The sequence below is a fragment of the Aulonocara sp. 'chitande type north' Nkhata Bay genome, linkage group LG23 (genome assembly GCF_057382095.1).
Source record: "Aulonocara sp. 'chitande type north' Nkhata Bay isolate Kocher_YH1m ecotype deep benthic linkage group LG23, A_spYH_male_GT1.1, whole genome shotgun sequence".
Lineage (NCBI taxonomy): Eukaryota > Metazoa > Chordata > Actinopteri > Cichliformes > Cichlidae > Aulonocara > Aulonocara sp. 'chitande type north' Nkhata Bay.
Window position 1 is genome coordinate 44,681,759 of NC_141365.1, and position 19,094 is coordinate 44,700,852.

At 42.1% G+C, this 19,094-nt stretch overlaps 1 protein-coding gene and 1 pseudogene across 6 annotated transcripts in view; one reads left to right on the plus strand and one right to left on the minus strand.

Moving 5' to 3' along the window:
* Positions 1-19,094, plus strand: part of LOC147302735 (protein NLRC3-like) — a 330,634-nt gene that overhangs the window by 56,811 nt on the left and 254,729 nt on the right. The window contains exons 1-5 of one of the 6 annotated variants that reach the window (XM_086284382.1): positions 15,300-15,343; positions 15,766-15,870; positions 17,247-17,378; positions 17,684-17,818; positions 18,831-19,066. In XM_086284382.1, the coding sequence (XP_086140508.1) occupies positions 15,300-15,343; positions 15,766-15,870; positions 17,247-17,378; positions 17,684-17,818; positions 18,831-19,066 (652 nt within the window). Of the gene's footprint in view, positions 1-15,299; positions 15,410-15,735; positions 15,871-17,246; positions 17,379-17,683; positions 17,819-18,792; positions 19,067-19,094 lie in introns of those variants that run through there. The other 5 variants (XM_086284384.1, XM_086284383.1, XM_086284380.1 and 2 more) reach the window with 5 other exon arrangements.
* Positions 5,695-6,910, minus strand: LOC147302738 (uncharacterized; annotated as a pseudogene).

Sequence of the window (19,094 nt, forward strand, 5' to 3'; positions counted from 1 at the left end):
CTCTAACTCAATTCCTTGGGACTCGAACCCAGCATTTCTTTCAATTCCTTTTTCAACTTCATTAAAGACTCTTAGCCGACTTTAACTGCATAACACACACGGATCCTCATCAAAATCAAAACAGACCCTCTACCAGTAATTTCAGTGAGTAGACTTTAATTTAGTCATATCCAATTTGGCACACTTTGGAAATAATTCAACAGGTAGTGCCTTACCTTTAGATAAGCCGGCTTATGCCCACTCACATAAGACCACTGGCTCGTGCCTGTCCGTTCGACAACCTCGGACCGTCCAAACTTTTAAATTCCACCCCAATACCACAGGACGAGCCCCCAAAATGTTATGGTTCAAAATATTGGGGATGGAGACAAGAGGAAAAACCACAATAACAACACTGGTCCGGTCGGGTTGAGTCAAACGATGATTTTAATGATCACACGCGTGGGAGATGGGCACTGATGCAGACAGCCTCAGATCTCAAAATGGTGGAGCATTGCTCAAACTCTTATAGCCTCTGGTGCCTCCACCTTATCATAAAAAGCCTAAACATTCACATGCTTTCTCTCACACAGCGCCTAAGCTACGACCTTGGCTCCCCGTCTATCTGCTCCTGCTGAGATGGGGCAGAAAACTCCAGTATATTCTGTTCTCTTCTAATCAGACAAATAAGACAATAACTTTCTGCGAACAGTATTTCTTATAACTCAGCAGTATAATGCATCATAAAACAATATCATTCATTCACAACAAGTCAGCAGTTTAATGTAATGCAAATCAGTTTAACTAATGCAATAGTTATCAGCTTCTTCTAATTCAGGAGAATAATGCCAACTAAAACTACATAATAATTCACCATCTTTAATTAGGGGTCTAACATGGCATAAAATAATATTATAATCTAATACGTGTTACGTCATCAAACCGCTTCATCCAATCACTCAGATACTTACAAAGTTTTGACTGCATTACCTTTAAAATTTGTACGAAGATGAGCATAAAATGAATAAAACTGACATGCTTGCATTTGTTGTGTAGTGCAACAGGTGTATGTGGCTGAGGGATTCCCATGATGCAATGCGTATTTCTTCTTCAGTCACCTTTCCTACTCACTGTGTGTTAATGCAGCTCTCTGCATTGAATCATACCTGTTATTAACCTCTGTCTCTCTTCCACAGCGTGTCTTTATCCTGTCTTCCTTCTCTCATCCCAACCAGTCGCAGCAGATGGCCCCGCCCCTCCCTGAGCCTGGTTCTGCTGGAGGTTTCTTCCTGTTAAAAGGGGGATTTTCCTTCCCACTGTCTCCAGACTGCTCACTCATAGGGAGTCATATGATTGTTGGGCTTTTTCTCTGTATGTATTATTGTAGGGTCTGCCTTATAATATTGTTGTGATTTGTCGCTGAGAAAATAAAATTGAATTGAAAATTGAATTGTGAAGGCCACACCAGAAGCCACACAATTGGGAAGTCAGTAACGTCAGACACCAGCATCTTTATTTTAATTTTAATGCACATTTCCACAAACATAAATAACAACACATGTCCCATAAACTATTTCTGGTTAATGTTTTACTGGTGCTGGAGGTCTGTTGGACTGCTGAGGGTAACTGGAGAGAAAATGATGTGTTGTTTTCACTGGACGTTAAGGTGTCTGGGAAGGGATCTGAGACCATTTACATCCTGGGCCATCTGACCTCAGGAAATCACATGATAAGGTGGGGCCAGGTTTCACAATGAGCTCACCCGAAACCCTGGCTGATTAGGACCCACACCCGCTTTCACATCTTGGCTCATGTGATTAGGTAGAGGATCATCAGGGGTCCTTTGTCCCTCTTTGGGGGGAAACTCCCACTGGTTTTAAGTCTGGGACTCCCCACCATTGACCCTTAGAACTGAAGAAGCTTCTCGGATGAGAGGTGAAACGTCTTCAAGCAACTCAAGAAGTCCAGACGCTTTTCTTTCCAAGCTCCTTAGACTACGATGACCTGGATGACTGAGAACCTTCACAGACTTAAGTATTAAATTAATAGTTGGTTTTCATTCTTTGTTTTTAGATATTTTTTTTTTCTATTCGTATCCCCTCGTGTATTTAACTGGCCAGTTCAGTCCAATTTACTTTGGGAAATATTTAATCTGAGGTAGGGTTGCACCGATACCGGTATCTGGTATCGGCCTCGATACCGCATTTTCTAAAGTACTCGTTAAAAGTTCCCCGATACCGAGGACCGATACCACGGTCTGAGACCTGTCTATGTTTGAGCGGCATGTAAGGGGTTAATCACAGGCGCCAAGTGCCCGCCCCACAGGCCCCGGCTGCATCTCAGAGCTGGGAGAAGGCGAGGCGAGACAAGTCAGCCGTGTGGAACTATTTCAAAGTGAACGAAGACACGAAAACAAAGGCGGACTGCAAATTATGCTCATCGAAATTGTCCAGAGGAGGCTCTAAAGGTAGCGCATTTAACACAAGTAATTTAATCAAGCACCTAAAATCCCAACACGACAACGAGTACAAAGAGTTTGCCCACGCTTATTTACCCACGCTTATTAGCACAGAGGAGCATAGCTGATGCTAAAGCAGTGGGACGGAAAATAGTTGGGCATTTTAAACATTTTAAACGCCTTAGCCTACTCCCGCCTCGAGGACATTCAGGGACAGCTCAACCAGCCAATAAAGAGACTGCAGCAGGACATACAGACACGCTGGAACAGCACGTATTACATGACATCAGTCCTATTTTTCCACATATTAATACATTTATGAATTTTGTGCAGGTATAAAGATCGCTTCTTCTCCAACAACACTGCTCCAGAGGCCAAGCTGCACCTGAAGCAGGAGCTTCTAGAGGTGAGGCAGAGGGGAGTCGGGCAGAAGCTGCAGAACCTCCTGCTAAACTGTTCCTCAAGGCCCAGGCTGCCGCTGGCAGCAGGTGCTGCCATTGAGCTCGACACATACCTCGGAGAGGCCCCAAGCCCTCGTGAAGACAGTCCTCTGAAGTACTGGGGTGTCAACAAAATCAGGTTCCCCACTTTGGCTAAAATAGCCTGTAAATAGCTCTCAGCCCCATGTAGCAGTGTGGACAGTGAAAGGCTTTTTAGCTCAGTGTCACACATTATAGATGAAAACAGAAACAGTCTGACTGCTGATGATGCAGAAAAGCTACTTTTCTTAAAAAACCCTGCCACTCACTGTTTCTCTCCATTTAGTGAGTCATCTTAGACTTGATGTTAATACCTACCTCAGCTGCACTGACTGCCACAGTTCTATGTCGGTGGATGTTGTTAGTTTATTCACATATTGTGCACTAAATGGCAAAGATGTTTATTAATGCCCCTTGTGTTGTCCAAAGCGGCAGAGTTTACAATAAACTGAAAAATACTTGAGTTGCACTGTCACTGTTTAAATTTTTTTATAATTATTTATTCTGTAATATGTTGCATACAACATGCTTTTCATTTTAAATAAATGTTCTTAATTCCAAACCAGTCCCTTGTTTTTTTGTTGTTAAATTATAGGACTAAAGCTGTTACCTGTAAATTTAAATCATGTTTTTATTAAGTACTCGGTATCGGCGAGTACTGAAATGCAAGTACTCGTACTCGTACTCGTTTCCAAAAAAGTGATATCGGTGCATCCCTAATCTGAGGTAAACATTTTGCTTTTCATTTGACCCCTGACCTGTCTGCTGTAATGCAGGAGGCAGGTTTATGACCTATACTGCAGACAGACACCACAGGAAGCCTTCCTCCATGTTTTCTTTACAGTAATTGATTCAGCCAGTTTAAGTCTCCTTTGTTTTTGTGCATTAGATCACTGTGTGGGTTGTGTTGAGTGGTTATGTATTTGTAAGTAGCCATTATGACTTGACTAGTGGTGTTTATCTCTTTTAAGGGTCTAGTATCATCAGTTAATTAGTTTTTACACTTTGCAGGCACTTTGCTGTAAATACAACAACACTGCTGAAAACTCTAATTTAAATAATTACTACTGATGCACCTATCAAATAAACTAACATTTGCACAGGTGTTGAAATGCTGGACTCTTCCTCTCCTAAATCTGTGGCAGAGAAAAAATGCTGCAGGAGTGTTTTTTTTACATGATATGTAAGAAAAATAAGAAAAAGAAAGAAACCCTGTGATTTTAATGTGAATGCATTACTGACATCTTATCCAAACACACATTGTGCACACTACTTTATCCCTTATTACAACTGCAGCTTTTATTAGTGCATGTTCACGGGACTTCTGATTCTATAGGGTCTTGACAAAAGTCTCTGCAATCAATTGATTACAGTCAAGTGATTCAATTGAAACATGGAAATCAGCATTTCACCATTTTATACTATACATACATGTTTTGCTTTCAAGACTGGACAGGAGTGGCATGTGGGCGGCATTGTAGAGTGTGTTGACAGGAGGAAAACTTACACGCTCAGTAAATCACCCCCGTCACTACCTAAACCTCAAAGTCTCTAAACAGGAAGTGCATCTGCATGAAAGCTTCTGTTTTATATGCAGACAGATGACCTTTTGATGTAAAACCTTTCTCTGTATCTAGAGAAACACTTTAACTATATATTCAACTATATAGTTTAACATTTGGTCCGTAACTATCATTTAAAAACAATAAAAAGGTTTAAAAGAATATACATAGGCGGCTATAAAGACTGCAGGTCAAACATCGTGCAGATACAGAAGGACCTCCTGGGGTCCAAAATGTCGCACTATTACAGAGCAATGCTTACAATAGTCTTGCATGGTTAGCCAGTTAGACAGATGCAAATGTTAAAGTGCTAAAACAGACATGTAAATAAAATACAACATCATGTTAGCAGCTTATTGGTATTAATGTCTCTTAAAGCTCTCCATGACCTAGCTGCATCTTAACTCTCTGAGCTGCCACAGTCTTATAAACCCACCCGCTGTCTCAGGTCAGCTGATCAGCTGTTCCTGAATGTTCCCAGGACTGAGCGTAAACTTAGAGGACATCGTGCTTTTGCTGCAGCATCTCTGAAACTGTGACACGATCTGCCTTTAGAGATTAGACAGGCTTCTTCTCTGCCTGTTCTTAAATCACTCCTGAAAACTCATCTCTTCACCCTGACCTTTGACACCTTGTAAGATGTTGGTTTTTAGTTTGAGTTTTTTAGTTTATTTTTGCTGTTTTATCTTGTTTTGAAATATAGGGCTGTTTACATTTTTTATGTATCATGTGTTTTATTTTTTTACTGTTATGTTTTATTCTATTGTTCTTAACTCATTTACTGTACAGCACTTTGGTTTTGTCCTGGGTTTTTTAAAGTGCTTTCTCAATAAAGATGGATTGGATTGGACTGGAAGATAAACACTTTAGTTTGCAGTACTGTGGTGAGTTCACAGTAAAGCACTGTGTTGGACTGGCGCACAGTGATTGTGGCGTTCATGGTCAGTGTTAGGTTACCTCAAGTACAGTGGATTCATTTGCATTTAAGCTGATGATGCTTCGATTAAGTCATCAAATTTCACCTTTATATCAGCTCTATAAGCCAATTCTCAGGATACTGTTAGTGTAGGAAATGGAAAGACAACCAAGATATCTGTGAAACGTCTGCTTACATCTTGAATTCAGCTCCGGCGTATGTGGTAAGTTGTTAATGAGTGACTTTAATTTATTATTTGTTCACATGTGGCTATACACTCTACTGAGAATAAGCATACTGTCATGATATGAGTGGATCTTCAAAATAGACATCGAAATAGGTCATGGAGAAAATAAGTATAAAAAGTAAAGATCTTATTAGGAATAATACTGTTTGGATAATTATAACCATCATAAGCAACCGAATCATCTCAACATGTATTTGCTCAAAAATGTATTTATTACCACAAACATGTATTTAATTATCAACAAAAGGAAAATCAACAGTTTCTAGAACTCCAACAGGGGCAGGACTTGGAGGTACTGGGATTTCAGGAGGCAGCAGAATGGTACACTGGTCAGTGTCATTATTATTGACCTGTGATGGTGGATGGCCTTGGAGGGAGCTGAGAGGTAACTCAGACCTCTTGTCTTCAGGACACGTAAAGCAAACATACTCCTTCTCAGCAGCTGGAGACTTAGAGACATCCCAACTCATCAGTCTCATGCGTTTGGGCATCAAATGTTCCTCTTCATCATTAACAGAAAAAGCAGTAGAATACCTGCGCTTTCTGCAGAGACCTACCTCTGCAGTGGGTGGAGGTCTCGGAGGAAGAGGAACATCGCTAGGACACATGAAAAATGTCACTTCACCATCCAGGGATGAACGATCGTTTTTCAAATCTGGATTAATGATCTTGTCTGTGTCCTTTGCATGAAAGCTGGCATCAGCAGGTGGAGGATTTGAAGAAACTGGTACATCAGAACTCATCAGTCTCATGCGTTTGGGCATCAAATGTTCCTCTTCATCCTCCACAGAAAAAGCAGTAGAATATCTGCGCTTTCTGCAGAGACCTAACTCTGCAGTGGGTGGAGGTCTCGGAGGCAGAGGAACATCGCTAGGACACATGAAAAACGTCACTTCATCATCCAGGGATGAATGATCGTTTTTCAAATCTGGATGCATGATCTTGTCTGTGTCCTTCGACTGAAAGCTGGCATCAGCAGGTGGTGGACTTAGGAGCTCACATGCAGGTGCACTGATAGGTCGGAACATGAAAGCGGGAACTTCATTGTCCAGAGCACAACGGTCTGCACTGGATGAGTGTGGGAGCTTCTCCTTTGCCTGTGGAGGAGGCAGACTTTGACTTTGTGTTGCAGAGGAACATTCAAGTCATCTGACGTTTTGCTCTGTTACATATTATTATTGTTGTTGTTGGATTTTTCTTTAAAAATTCACACGATTTAATGTTTAGAAACAGACACAGTGAAGGGTAACTTACCACAGCTCGAGCCATTTTAGGCGTCTGTCAAGGCAAAGACGCAGGATTTGGTTTCTCTGTGTAAGATTACAGGACAGTTGTCAGTTTCTTTTTCAAGTCAGTTGGATAAATTCATATCAAACTTCTCAAACTTTATCATTAAAGCATTGTTCAGGTGGACAAATATGAAAGATATGAAGATAAAAACAGTAACAGCTGGCAATCAAGGGAAAACAACCTTACGAAAAAGGTCTTAATCATTATTGTTTTAAAGTAAATCTTTCAGTCCTTACTTCAGTGATTGTTTGAAGTCTCTGTGCTTGTTGTCAGTCGCAGATTTGTGTAAAATATTTGCAGTTTGTTAATAAAGTTTGCAGGAGCTCCAAAGTTTGTCTGTTCAATACCAAAGTAATGAGGAGACTGAGTGCAGGTTTGGAATCCTCAGTGACAGAAGAATGCAGCAATGTTTGAATTTGAATTTGTTATTGTTTTATTAACAACAACTACCAGGATCATACCATAGCAACACAGTGATGCCCAATCAAATGTCAGGTACAAGGGATAGCCCACATACACATCCAACAGCACAGTAAAGCAATGGGCACCAATGCCACCAGTCAGGCCTTAAAAATACCTGAGTTATATAACAGCACACTGACAGTGTCTCATCCAAAAATATAAAATGTATAAATACAGTTAATATCATTTTTATTTAAATTTTATTTAATTCTCTTCATATAGTGCCAAACAGATGTCTCAAGTCGTCACTGTTACAACATAGATAAACATGAACATGAAATCCATTATTTAATTCTCTTCCATTCACTCCAGTTCAATTCAATAGCTATATAGATGGATAGACAGATACTGTATTATATACTATATTGATTCCAAATGGAGAATTAATGTGTTATATCACCAGGATAATGAATTCAAGTAGTACAATCTCCAATAAACAGACAACACAGTTCAAGTTCAAAGTGCAATATGTGCAGGATCCAGGCTTTATATTGTAAGATGCAAAATGTTTATATATACATAATATTGTTGAAAAACTAAAGAAAGTTAAAAATCAAAATAAGTTTATTGTCACTGTGGCTGATGTGATTGCAATATGAACCTGGAAGCAGACAAGGGAGAGATGGAACTGAATCTTAACAAAAAAAACCATTTATTAGGTTGAAAAACACGAACACAAAACAAGGCCCAGCAAACAGGGGCGGAAACTAAAACTAAAACCTATCCTGGGAATAACTCGGTATGACTATGACAACTATGACAAGAAAAACATGAACATGAATCCGAGGAGGTGCATGCGAGAAACTCTGATGAAAAAACATGAACATGAACATGGACCTAAACAGAATCAGGAGATAACCTGAAACCCGGAATAACGTGAACGGAGGAAAACGCACCAACACTGCCCAGAGGAAGACAGCGGACTTAAATACACAGAAGAGAATGGAGGGAAGTGGAAACACAGCTGACACAAATGAACCTGACACCACAGGGGAAGCAAAATGAAACACACTGAACATGGAAACACAACCCTTTCATAATAAAAGACGAAACAAGGAGAGACGTGGACGTGTGATGGGCTGAGTTGCCAAATGGCTGGTAGGCTTTTAGCTAGGCTTTAGCTTCAGCCAAGTGGAAGCTAAATTGGCTAGTCATTCATATGTAAATTAGGTTGTTACCTGAGAATTCTGGAGGGGAGTGGGGGTGTGTGAATGATTGCTGATTTCTAACTGCCAACTGCCTCTTTGTTTGTCTGGGGGGGAGCTGCTAAAAGCGGTGAACTTCCTTTTGTGTTCGTCTTGATGCATTCTCAATCATCCAGGAAAATAAATCTCCAAAAGTCACCAACTTGGAGTGGTTAGTTTCCTGAGCCACAAGGAAACTTGTGTTTCAGTTTGCCATCTTAGGGAGAAGGAGGATCATCACAGTTTTGGTGGTTGTATGAACTTAGAATGCATAAACTAATAATTTGTTTTAATTAAAAAACTTTCCCTCTGTCATTTCCTGAGTGTTTCAAAATAAAAGTCCTCTCTTTCATGTTTTGAATGTGAGGCTGTTCCTGTGATGCCTTCAAATCTGTTTCAGTCTGCAGATTTTTACAGTTCAGACCCAAAGTGACTCAAACATTTACTTAAAAGAGGTTTTTGTTCGTCTGGGTTTTCCTGCTCAGCAGCTCTAAACAGGCAAAAGCAGAAACACACAAACAGAAAGAAACAGGAAAATATGTGTTTCTGTGAACAATGCAGCAGCAAAATGAAAGACCAGGATTTATTTTTAATGATTGACCAGTGTTGGGTAAGTTACTTTAAATTAGTAACTTAGTTACATTACTAGTTACTTCTATCAAAAGTAACTCAGTTACTTCAAGTTACTCGTTACTTTCAAAGTAACTAGTTACTAGGGAAAGTAACTTTGGTTTTACTCAGAATTATCTTGTTAATGTGTTGCTTCCATAACTTTGCCAGTCTTCTAGCTTGCTTACCTGCCACAAGTGCACTGTGCCACCTACCAATAGAAAGGAAAAGATAATGTGCATATTTCCACGAGAGAAATCCCACGCCTGGACCGCCGTTGACCGCCACCATGATTCTAGCCTACGTCACAGCCTCATGTGCGCCTTTTACATCCAACACAAGAACTGCAGTCGTGGTGCTGTCGATTGTACTCAGAACTCGGAAATTCTGCCTTCTGAATAGGAAGATGTAGGTAACACCAGACTGCAGATGAGCTGCATACAGGGCTGGACTGGGACAGAAAATTGGCCCGGGCATTTTGACTAGAGACCGGCCCACCATTATAGCAAAAATCCTAAAGCCTTTGAATGAAAACAAACGCTGTTGTGACAGTGATGCTCACTGTCTTGATGGTGTATATGCATCAATCTATCAGTCGTTTGTTGTAAGATTCAGATAATTATTTTTTAAAAGCGAGACACTTTAAATGAGAATAAGAAAGAAAAGTATTTCCTTGTGCCCCCCTCTCCCTGTTAATGCCCTACCTGGCCCCCCTGGCAAAACTTTGCTAGAGCTGCCCCTGCACAGTTACCAGCTGTCAGCTACCTAAAAAAGGATCCTGGTGTTATTTGTCTCTCAGAAACAGTTCATAACTTCCCTTCAACTCATTCATGTCACCTAAAAGGTAAACCTGTTTCTCCATCACTGTTCAGCTCTGATGATTCAGTAAGGACGTCTCCTGGTTTCATCTTCATGTTTCCCTCTCACCACATAACCAAACCGACATCATGACCAGCAGTTTTTTTGCAGCTGTGGCTCCAGCAAACATCAGCTGATACTAGAAATTAATATGAAATAAATTCTAACAACAGCTGATCAAGCTTAAACGTGCTGCTGTTGTTTAACGTGAACTCCGCTGGTTTCCTCTTTCTGATGCAAAGTGGGAGATAAACAAACAAGAGAGACGATCAGCTGATCATTGATCAGTTTTCATGATTGAAGTAGAAACGGGAGAGGGAGGGGGAGAATGAAAGAAGAAGAGGCAGCTGTGCAGCAAAGACACAGAATAAATCCAGCTTTGTGCCTTTTTCATTGTAGCTGAATTACGGGACTAACTGTTCCTTTTCCCTCAATAAGAAATGCGTAATATTTTCTCTGAATACCAGATGAGACGGTTGGCAATTCTAATAACTTATGAACAAAATAAAGTTCAACATCATTAACTTCATAGCACCCACCCAGCTGTATAGAAACTCTGTCATGCTAGCTAGTATGCAGTACGGAAAAAGTCAGAATAACAAAAATAAACTCCACCTAAACTTGGTTTATATCTGACCCAGAGAGACTGCAGGTCATAACTTCTTACCTGAAGTTCAGTTCACACTTGGACCGGCGGCCGCCTCGGGTCTCTTTTCCTTCTGAGTCCCCTTTCCCTCCTCCACCTGCTGGCTTCCACCACTTGCTAATGTTACTGAATCTGTGGAAGCTCCGCGATAGCCACCACACGAAGTAACGAGTAACGAGCCTATCTAAATCCCAGTAACGAGTAACGCGTTCCTGATTTTAGCATAATAACTAGTTACCGTGCTCGTTACCACAATAATAACGTAGTTACTGTAACACGTTACTTAATAACGCGTTAGTCCCAACACTGTGATTGACAAAAACATTAAATGATCATGTTTATTTTCACATAAATGTTCCATCGGTCCTTCTTTTAGAATAAGTTTAGAAATGAAAAATACTAATAACACACCAGGAAAAAGCCAACAGCACGAGTCCTGAAAGGCTTAAAGATAAAATAAACGCACAAAGAATGAAACAAAAAGGCACAAAACCTCAAAACAAGAGTGAATTAAATCTGACCGACACACAAAGATGCTAAAAGCCCCAAACATGACCCTGCAGAGGTGAAGGTCACAGTCAGAATCAGCGCCAGAGAACCGCACAAGGACGGCCTCATTGGTCACGGCTGAGTTCATTATGTGATGGTAACAAGCTGATTATTACAGAACAGGAAACACACGTCTGCTCATCAAACACCAGCTGCTGCTGCTTTTATCAGTCTGACAACAAAACCTCACAAGAAAGAAGTTTTTGTGAGTTTGCAGCGTTCCTCTAAACTGAAAACTAAAACAGACTGAAAATGGGAACACGCACCCACACTCGAGAGTCAGGCAGCTTAAATGTGTTTGTCTTCATCTGTAGTTACGTTTCATTGGCTGGAAATGTGCTAACTGGAATCATTCATGAGTCCAGATGAACAAAAACAAGTGTTTACTGCTCCACGCTGCACGAATCTGAATCAAAATCACTCAGACGCGCCCACGTAGGCATTCCACTAAAACCATGTGACCACCTTCACCTTTAAACCTGTCGTGAATATAAATTTAGACTTTTCACTTTATTTTGAAAGAACAGATTTGCAGGAAGTGCGGCTGCTGCAGAAACTCTTCACTTTTCACTGGCTTTAATCTTGAAGGTTTCTCCAGATGTGGAACATTCATGCTAAACATTCAACATCTGACGACCGTCTCCGTGTAAAACACTGACAAACTCAAACTTTATACGGTAACTGACAGATTTATTCCTCCATTTTCAGGCATTTCACAATGAACTTGGATTAGTTTGATGATTTTATTCACGTTGGTGAATAAAACCAGCCAAGAGGCTGATTCCTGCAGAAGAGGAGGCAGAGTGGAGGAATCTGCAGGTTCTGTCTCTAACACACAACCAGAGCTTCAATCATAACGAGCACATAATAAAACCATGATCCCCCCGATCGACTCTTTTAGCCTGTTTCCTCTGGATCGAACAGGATCTAACAAACCCCAGCTTCTGCTGGGACACTGGTCAGCATGGGAGGAAAAAGATGGCTGCCGTGTTGCCGTTTCCTGTCTTACACCAGCATTATACTTCCTGTATCTGTGGGTCTGAGTTTTTAATCAGAGGATGAACTTAAAGCTTTCAGTCTGCTCTACAACCCAGCACCTATCCACACGTCTGCTAAGTGGACTGGAAATCAGTAAAACTTCTACCAGACTTTAGAAAATATTGCATTAAGATGAGCAGACAGATTTTAATCTCAGCATCGTGCACACAGATTTTTCAGGACACTGGAAGAGTTCCTGCCGTGGATTTAGATGTTAGTGTTGTGTGGATGATCCCATTCTGTGATCTTTGTGTTACTAACACTGATGACACCACCGTTATTGGACTCATCTCGGACGGGGATGAGTCTGCCTACAGGAGGGAGGTTGAACGTCTGGTGTCCTGGTGCAGCCACAACAACCTGGTGCTGAATGCCCAGAAGACAGTGGAGATTATTGTGGACTTCAGGACGCACACAGCCCCACTCCCCCCCATCATCCTGTCTGACACCCCCATCACCTCTGTGGACTCATTCCGCTTCCTGGGTACCACCATCACCCAGGACCTGAAGTGGGAGCCCACCATCACCTCCGTCATTAAGAAAGCCCAGCAGAGGATGTACTTCCTGAGGCAGCTGAAGAAATTCAACCTGCCAACACGGACGATGATGCAATTCTACACTGCAATCATCGAGTCCATCCTCACCTCCTCCATCACCGTGTGGTACGCTGGAGCCACTATCAGGGACAAACAGAGACTGCAGCGTGTTGTGCGCTCTGCTGAGAAGGTGATTGGCTGCAGACTCCCATCTCTGCAGGACCTGTACACCTCCAGGACACTGGGGCGTGCAGCTCGGATCTCAGCTGACCCTTCTCACCCTGGACACAGTCTGTTTGACCTGCTCCCCTCAGGCAGGAGGCTCCGGTCCATTCGCACCAGAACCTCTCGCCATAAGAACAGTTTCTTCCCCTCTGCTGTCGGACACATGAACAATAACCGTATGACTGTTCCCACCACTAACACCCTACGCTGTGTTCACTGCATCATTCCATGTTTGGCACTGATCACCACCTGCACTCATGTATATATCATGTATATATCTATCTACTTAGCACTTTTAATTCTTATTCTTATTTTTATTTTCGTGTCTATTTAAGCGTAATTTATGACAGTATGTTTGCACTGAAGCACCGCAGCAATTTCCTAATGTTGTAAACCTGCTCAACATTTGGCAATAAAACCCTTTCTGATTCTGATTCTGATGCTTTTACACTTTAGGACCCTCGAGACCTCTGCTGCTCAGCCGTCCTGATCGCTGCCTCCACTTTAACCAGAGGCTGTAACCTCTGATCATTTCACCTGCACCGGCAGTAAAACTCTTCTCCAGAACCAAACGTGCCATAAACCCATCACAGCTTCATCATCAGCTCAGTCTCAGCAACATGCAGACGACCGAGCAGCAGAAACTCTGCAGGGAACGTCTGAAGTCTGTTCTTCAGTTTTCCCAGCTCACTGTTTATTGAACATGAGACAGAAAAATAATTTCACCTTTAATGTGAAACTTTTATCGCCTGTGACATGTTTGCAGGAAGTTTACATGCTGTGATTTAGTGTCACAGCCATAAATATCACACAAGGTAAAAACTACAAGTCCCAGCATCCTCTGTGTTTAGGGAGGAGCAGTGAAAGTGAAAGTGTTGATCCTCCGTTCAGAGCAGCAGGAGGAGGAAGGTGGCGCTGAGGCAGGTGAGTGTTAACATGAATATGTTTCTTCTTATGACATAAAATAATTCCACGCTGTTCGTGTCTGTGGGTGAAACGTGAGGCCGGTCGGCTCCTCTGAGCGCTGGTTTCCTGTAAGTAGAGGGGAAGTGAGTTTAGCTGAGAGAGCAGGAGGAGAGTGAGAGCTGTGCTGAGGCAGGTGAGTGTTAACACCGCTCTGACATTACTGTGTCTCTGTGGCGGGAACAACAGGCTCCGTCAGTGGAGGCAAAAATAATCAGACTTTGGTTTTTCAAAGGAAACTACTTTATGTTGGGAGAAGCCGCGCGCTCATTGGATAACGACTTGTCAATCTCAAGTTATTAGCCAATGAGCGCGCAGGTTCACAGTAAGACCCGCCCTTATCACAACAAAAAAAATGGCGACAGAAACTCCTTTCAGGCTGACTTTAAACTGTTTGAGCCACTTCCTGTTCTCAGTCCCGGCGTCCTGATCACCGAGGTTTCTGTTGCTCTGATATCTGGTATCGATTATATCGGTAAACAGGCTGTAGGCAGAAACATCAGGTCTGATCTGAAAATCCCTTCAGAAACAAACTTTAAGAGTTTTATGTCCGTGTGAGGCCGCACGCTGATTGGATAACCACCTGTCAGTCTCAAGTTATTAGCCAATGAGCGTGCAGATTCACAGTAAGACCTTAACACAGCATTTTTTTTTAAACTAAAACATCGACAGTGAAACTGTAACGTGTCCTGTGATCTATAAACACTCTGTGATGAATAATCTGAAGTCATTTTGAGCCTGACAGTAGTTTCCTGTCACAGAGCTGAAGCTGCAGGCAGTTTTTGGCACCTTTATATTTAATTTATTCCAAAATAAATCAATAAAGGTAGAAAAGAACTCTCAGTGACATTAAAAATCTATTTTTAAAGACAGATGTGACCAAGTGCAACAAATATAAGATGAGATGTTTACAGATATTTGAAGTATTGATCATATGTAGAACACAGAGCAGGTCCAATAACAGAGTCATCCTGCTCACAAACAGCAGTTTGGTTTCATGAGCTCACTTCCTGCAGTGATCCTCAGCTTCTCTCCAAAGGAGCCGTAACATGTGGGCTCCTCACCATGATGATGATCCCAAACACACTGAGTCCCTTCATCCACCTGATCATGTACTTATTAAATAATGTGATGGTTTTGGTGTTTTTTAAAGACTTTGAGCCTCTAAAATAACTGGTTTGGACTTTAGGGCCAAAGCTCCAACATTAGAAAGCCGTCAGTGTGATGCTTCCAGTACAACAGCACCTCTGAGTGTGTGTGTTTACCTCTCAGACTAACTCCACCCTGACATCAAGAAGATGGAGGAAGAGGACGGAGCAGCATCTGCAGCATCCAGCTGTGTGTCTGTGAGGAGTGACGGGGTTACACAAACACCTCCACCTTACAGTCATGGACCTGCAGCAATAATGTAAGAACACTACTAACTTTATTAGTCATTTCAACATAACCATGACAGAATCATTGATCTGTGATTGGTTCAAACTGTTTGATCTGAGTTTGATTTTTATTGACTTGTTTTCTTGCTAAGATCTGAACTCTGTAAGTTTAAGTGAAGTCAGTGCAGCAGAATCAGAGAAGAGCTGAGAACAAACTGAGTTCATTCAGAGACAGAAAAACTGGCTGATGATTGGCTGACCTGTCAGCGTTATGAGGCAGACACAATATCACAGAGGGATCAGCTGATCATATGGCTGTCAGAGAGAACTGATCAGTTATTGATGTTTGTGTTTGCAGAGGTCAGAGGTCACAGTCTCCAGCATCCAGCTGTGTGTCTGTGAGGAGTGACTGGTCCAAAGAAATACTTCCTCCAAACTTCAGTAATGAACCTGCAGCAACAATGTTCTTCAATCATGGAGCTCAGCTGACCATGTAAGAGAGCTGCTGACTCAGAGTTCAAAGGTTGTTTCTATAAATGTTCTGCCAGTGACATCATAACTTAACCTAACACTGGTCTGTGTATGAAGTATCATTTAGTGGCAGTTGTTAAAGTTGTATAATGATGATGCTAGTTTGGGGTGTATTTTCCTGCTGATGCAAATGCATCTACTTTGCCCTTTGTCTGGTGCTTTGGACAAAGACGTCCAATGAAACTCAGAACAACACAGTTTGCACCACCAGCAGGCAGAGGAAGTGGCTGACATCCAGAAATCCTACCAGTGGCTGAACAAAGCTGGACTGAAAGACAGCACAGAGGCACTAATCATGGCAGCACAGGAACAAGCTCCGAGCACAAGACCCATAGAGCCCGGGGTCTACATGGCTCTTTTTGGGGGGGGTTGTGTTGTATTAATAGTGACTTTGTTTCTTTGGACCAAAATCTTTTGTTTTTCAGTTCAGTTGCAACATTGACTAACAGTAATGCAGGGGTCGGCAACCTGCGGCTCTTTAGTCCTTACAGTGCGGCTCCTCGTGGTTTGGGAAAATAAATTAGAAGTATTTAGCTGAAGTGTATTTTATTTATGTTCTTTTTTAACTTGTAGTTCTAAATTGGAAGATTATTGTGATATTGAAATATAAAAAGAAAATTATATTTTATTATTTTTTGATCGTTCAAATAAGCGTCACACTCGCGGAAGCCGGTGTACCCGCCGAAACGCCGTGCATTTATCGAGACTTTCAGCCCCAGGTAGGCCAATTATGGATCTTCGGATCCACATTATGTCAGCAGCTGTTCTCCACCGTGAACTACGTTAAAAACAAACACCGCTCACGCCTCACAGACGACAGCTTACAGTCCTGTAAAGATGAAAGTGACTTCGTACAGCCCCGACCTGCAGACGCTGTGCGCAGAGGTTCAGGAGCAGAAGTCCCGTTGTAAACATATCACGGCAGACCCGACGATGTTTGCATGAACTCGCTTTTCAGCTTCTCTTTATTGACCACTTTTCACACACGGTTGCTGTACGCACACAGCCGGCTGTAGCTTTGCAGCTCACAGCCCGACACACACCAACACAACAGCACAGACGTTAAGGCGGCAAGGCGTGATTGCCGCTCAGGTGCGTCCGCCTCCCCTGCAGCGGCGCTGCAGACCACGCCCCGCCACACACATTAACCAGGTAAAATACATATTTAGGCAGAATTTTGCAAATATCTATTTTTCATCTTTCAGATCTGAGAAAAGTTTCCACCTGACCTGTTGAATGTTATTGAAGCCAGAAGTTTGCCTTCATACTGTGTTTCTTGCATGCCTTTTGTGGTGTACTAATTGATGTGAAATGAATGCAATGTGGTTGTGTTTGCAGAGGTCAGAGGTCACAGTCTCCAGTATCCAGCTGTGTGTCTTTGAGGAGTGACTGCTCCAAAGACAGACCTGTAAACTTCAGTCATGAACCTGCACCAACAATGTTCTTCAATCATGGAGCTCAGCTGACCATGTAAGAGAGCTGCTGACTCAGAGTTCAAAGGTTGTTTCTATAAATGTTCTACCAGTGACATCATAAATGATTCCTAATGGTGGTCCGGGTACGGTAATGCTAGTATCAATCGTAGTAGTAATGCAATCCAAGGTAATGATTTCTTCTCTGTTGCTGTGAACGTCTCTGCAGCCGTCTGTACTCTAATCTGAGACAACTATTACTGACAGAAACCATCACATCATCCAGTTTGTGTGTTTGCAGCTGCTTAAAAGATTTTAAACAGAGATTAATCAGTAATTCATGTGATGTGTTTGTGTTTGCAGAGGTCAGAGGTCACAGTCTCCAGCATCCAGCTGTGTGTCTGTGAGGAGTGACTGCTCCAAAGACATACTTCCTCCAGACTTCAGTCATGAACCTGCAGCAACAATGTTCTTCAATCATGGAGCTCAGCTGACCATGTAAGAGAGCTGCTGACTCATTTACGGGTGTTTGAAATTCTGTGACCACTTTGTAATTTTAGTTTATATTTTTAAAGTGTTTTTATTTGTAGTTGCCTGTATTTTTATTACACTGTGTGTAACGTGGTGGTTTATGCTGTTTGGGATTGTTTTGGTGTATTTGTGTCAGAACATCAGATAAATGATTTCATCACATTTTAAAAGAAAGTATCAGGATAATAATCTGAACTGAGTCATCAGAAATAGAAAGATGGTCTCAACAGGCCACTGAGCTGATCTCCAAAGAAATGCAGAAGATTGAAGAGTCCGAGGCTGTTTATTTGTCACAGGCATCGTCATACACGTACAACACAGTGAAATGTGCTGAGCTGCTCCTGTGACTGGACAAAACATTAGAAACAATCATTAAATGAAATAATGAAACATTGTGCAGATGTAATGTTAAAGTGCTTTGTGCCACATTAGCACAGCATGTACTGACAGAGCAGTGCAAGCAGAACAAAGCAAATGAGCAAAGTGATGTAAAGAGAGTAACTGAACAGAGTGAGCAGAGTAATATCAGCAGTAATGAAGCAGCAGGATCAGTGTAGCAGCGTGTGACGTCATAATGAATCAGGTATGATCTGAAATATGACAGTGAGACAAGAACATGATGTAAGGTCCTGTTTAAACCCTGATGGTGATGCTATGAGGGGAGCATGTTCTGATTTAGGACTTGGATGGTCTGAGGATAGAAGCTCCTCTCTGTTTGTGTCCTGATGGTGCAGAAGCTTCTGCCTGATTGGCTCTGTGATGAAGGCTTTTACTGTGGAGTTTGTAGGCTGATCACTCTGTGTTTAATAAGACAGGCAGGAACAGCAAAGGAAACTTGGATTCTGAACTCAAACACAAGTTTCTCCACTTTGACTTTTCTCTGTGACCATCAGAGCTTCTGCACAGTGTCATCAAATCTGGATGTTTGTCACTGACAGTCAATGATTTTAGTGATAAAGAAATGTGTTCACAGAGTGAGGAAGAGGAAGAGGAGTGGTGTCTGTGAGGAGGAGCAGCTGTCCTGCTGTGCTTTGTGTCAGGACGTCCTGAAGGATCCAGTCTCTACCAGCTGTGGACACTGGTTCTGCAGACAGTGCATCTCCTCATACTGGGACCAGTCTGCTTCATCAGGAGACTGGTCCTGTCCCCAGTGTGGAGAAAGATCCAGAAGCAGAGCTGGACTGCAGACAGCCAGTCAGAGCAGCTGTGTACAAAGTAAGACTGAACATCTGTCTGCTGATGG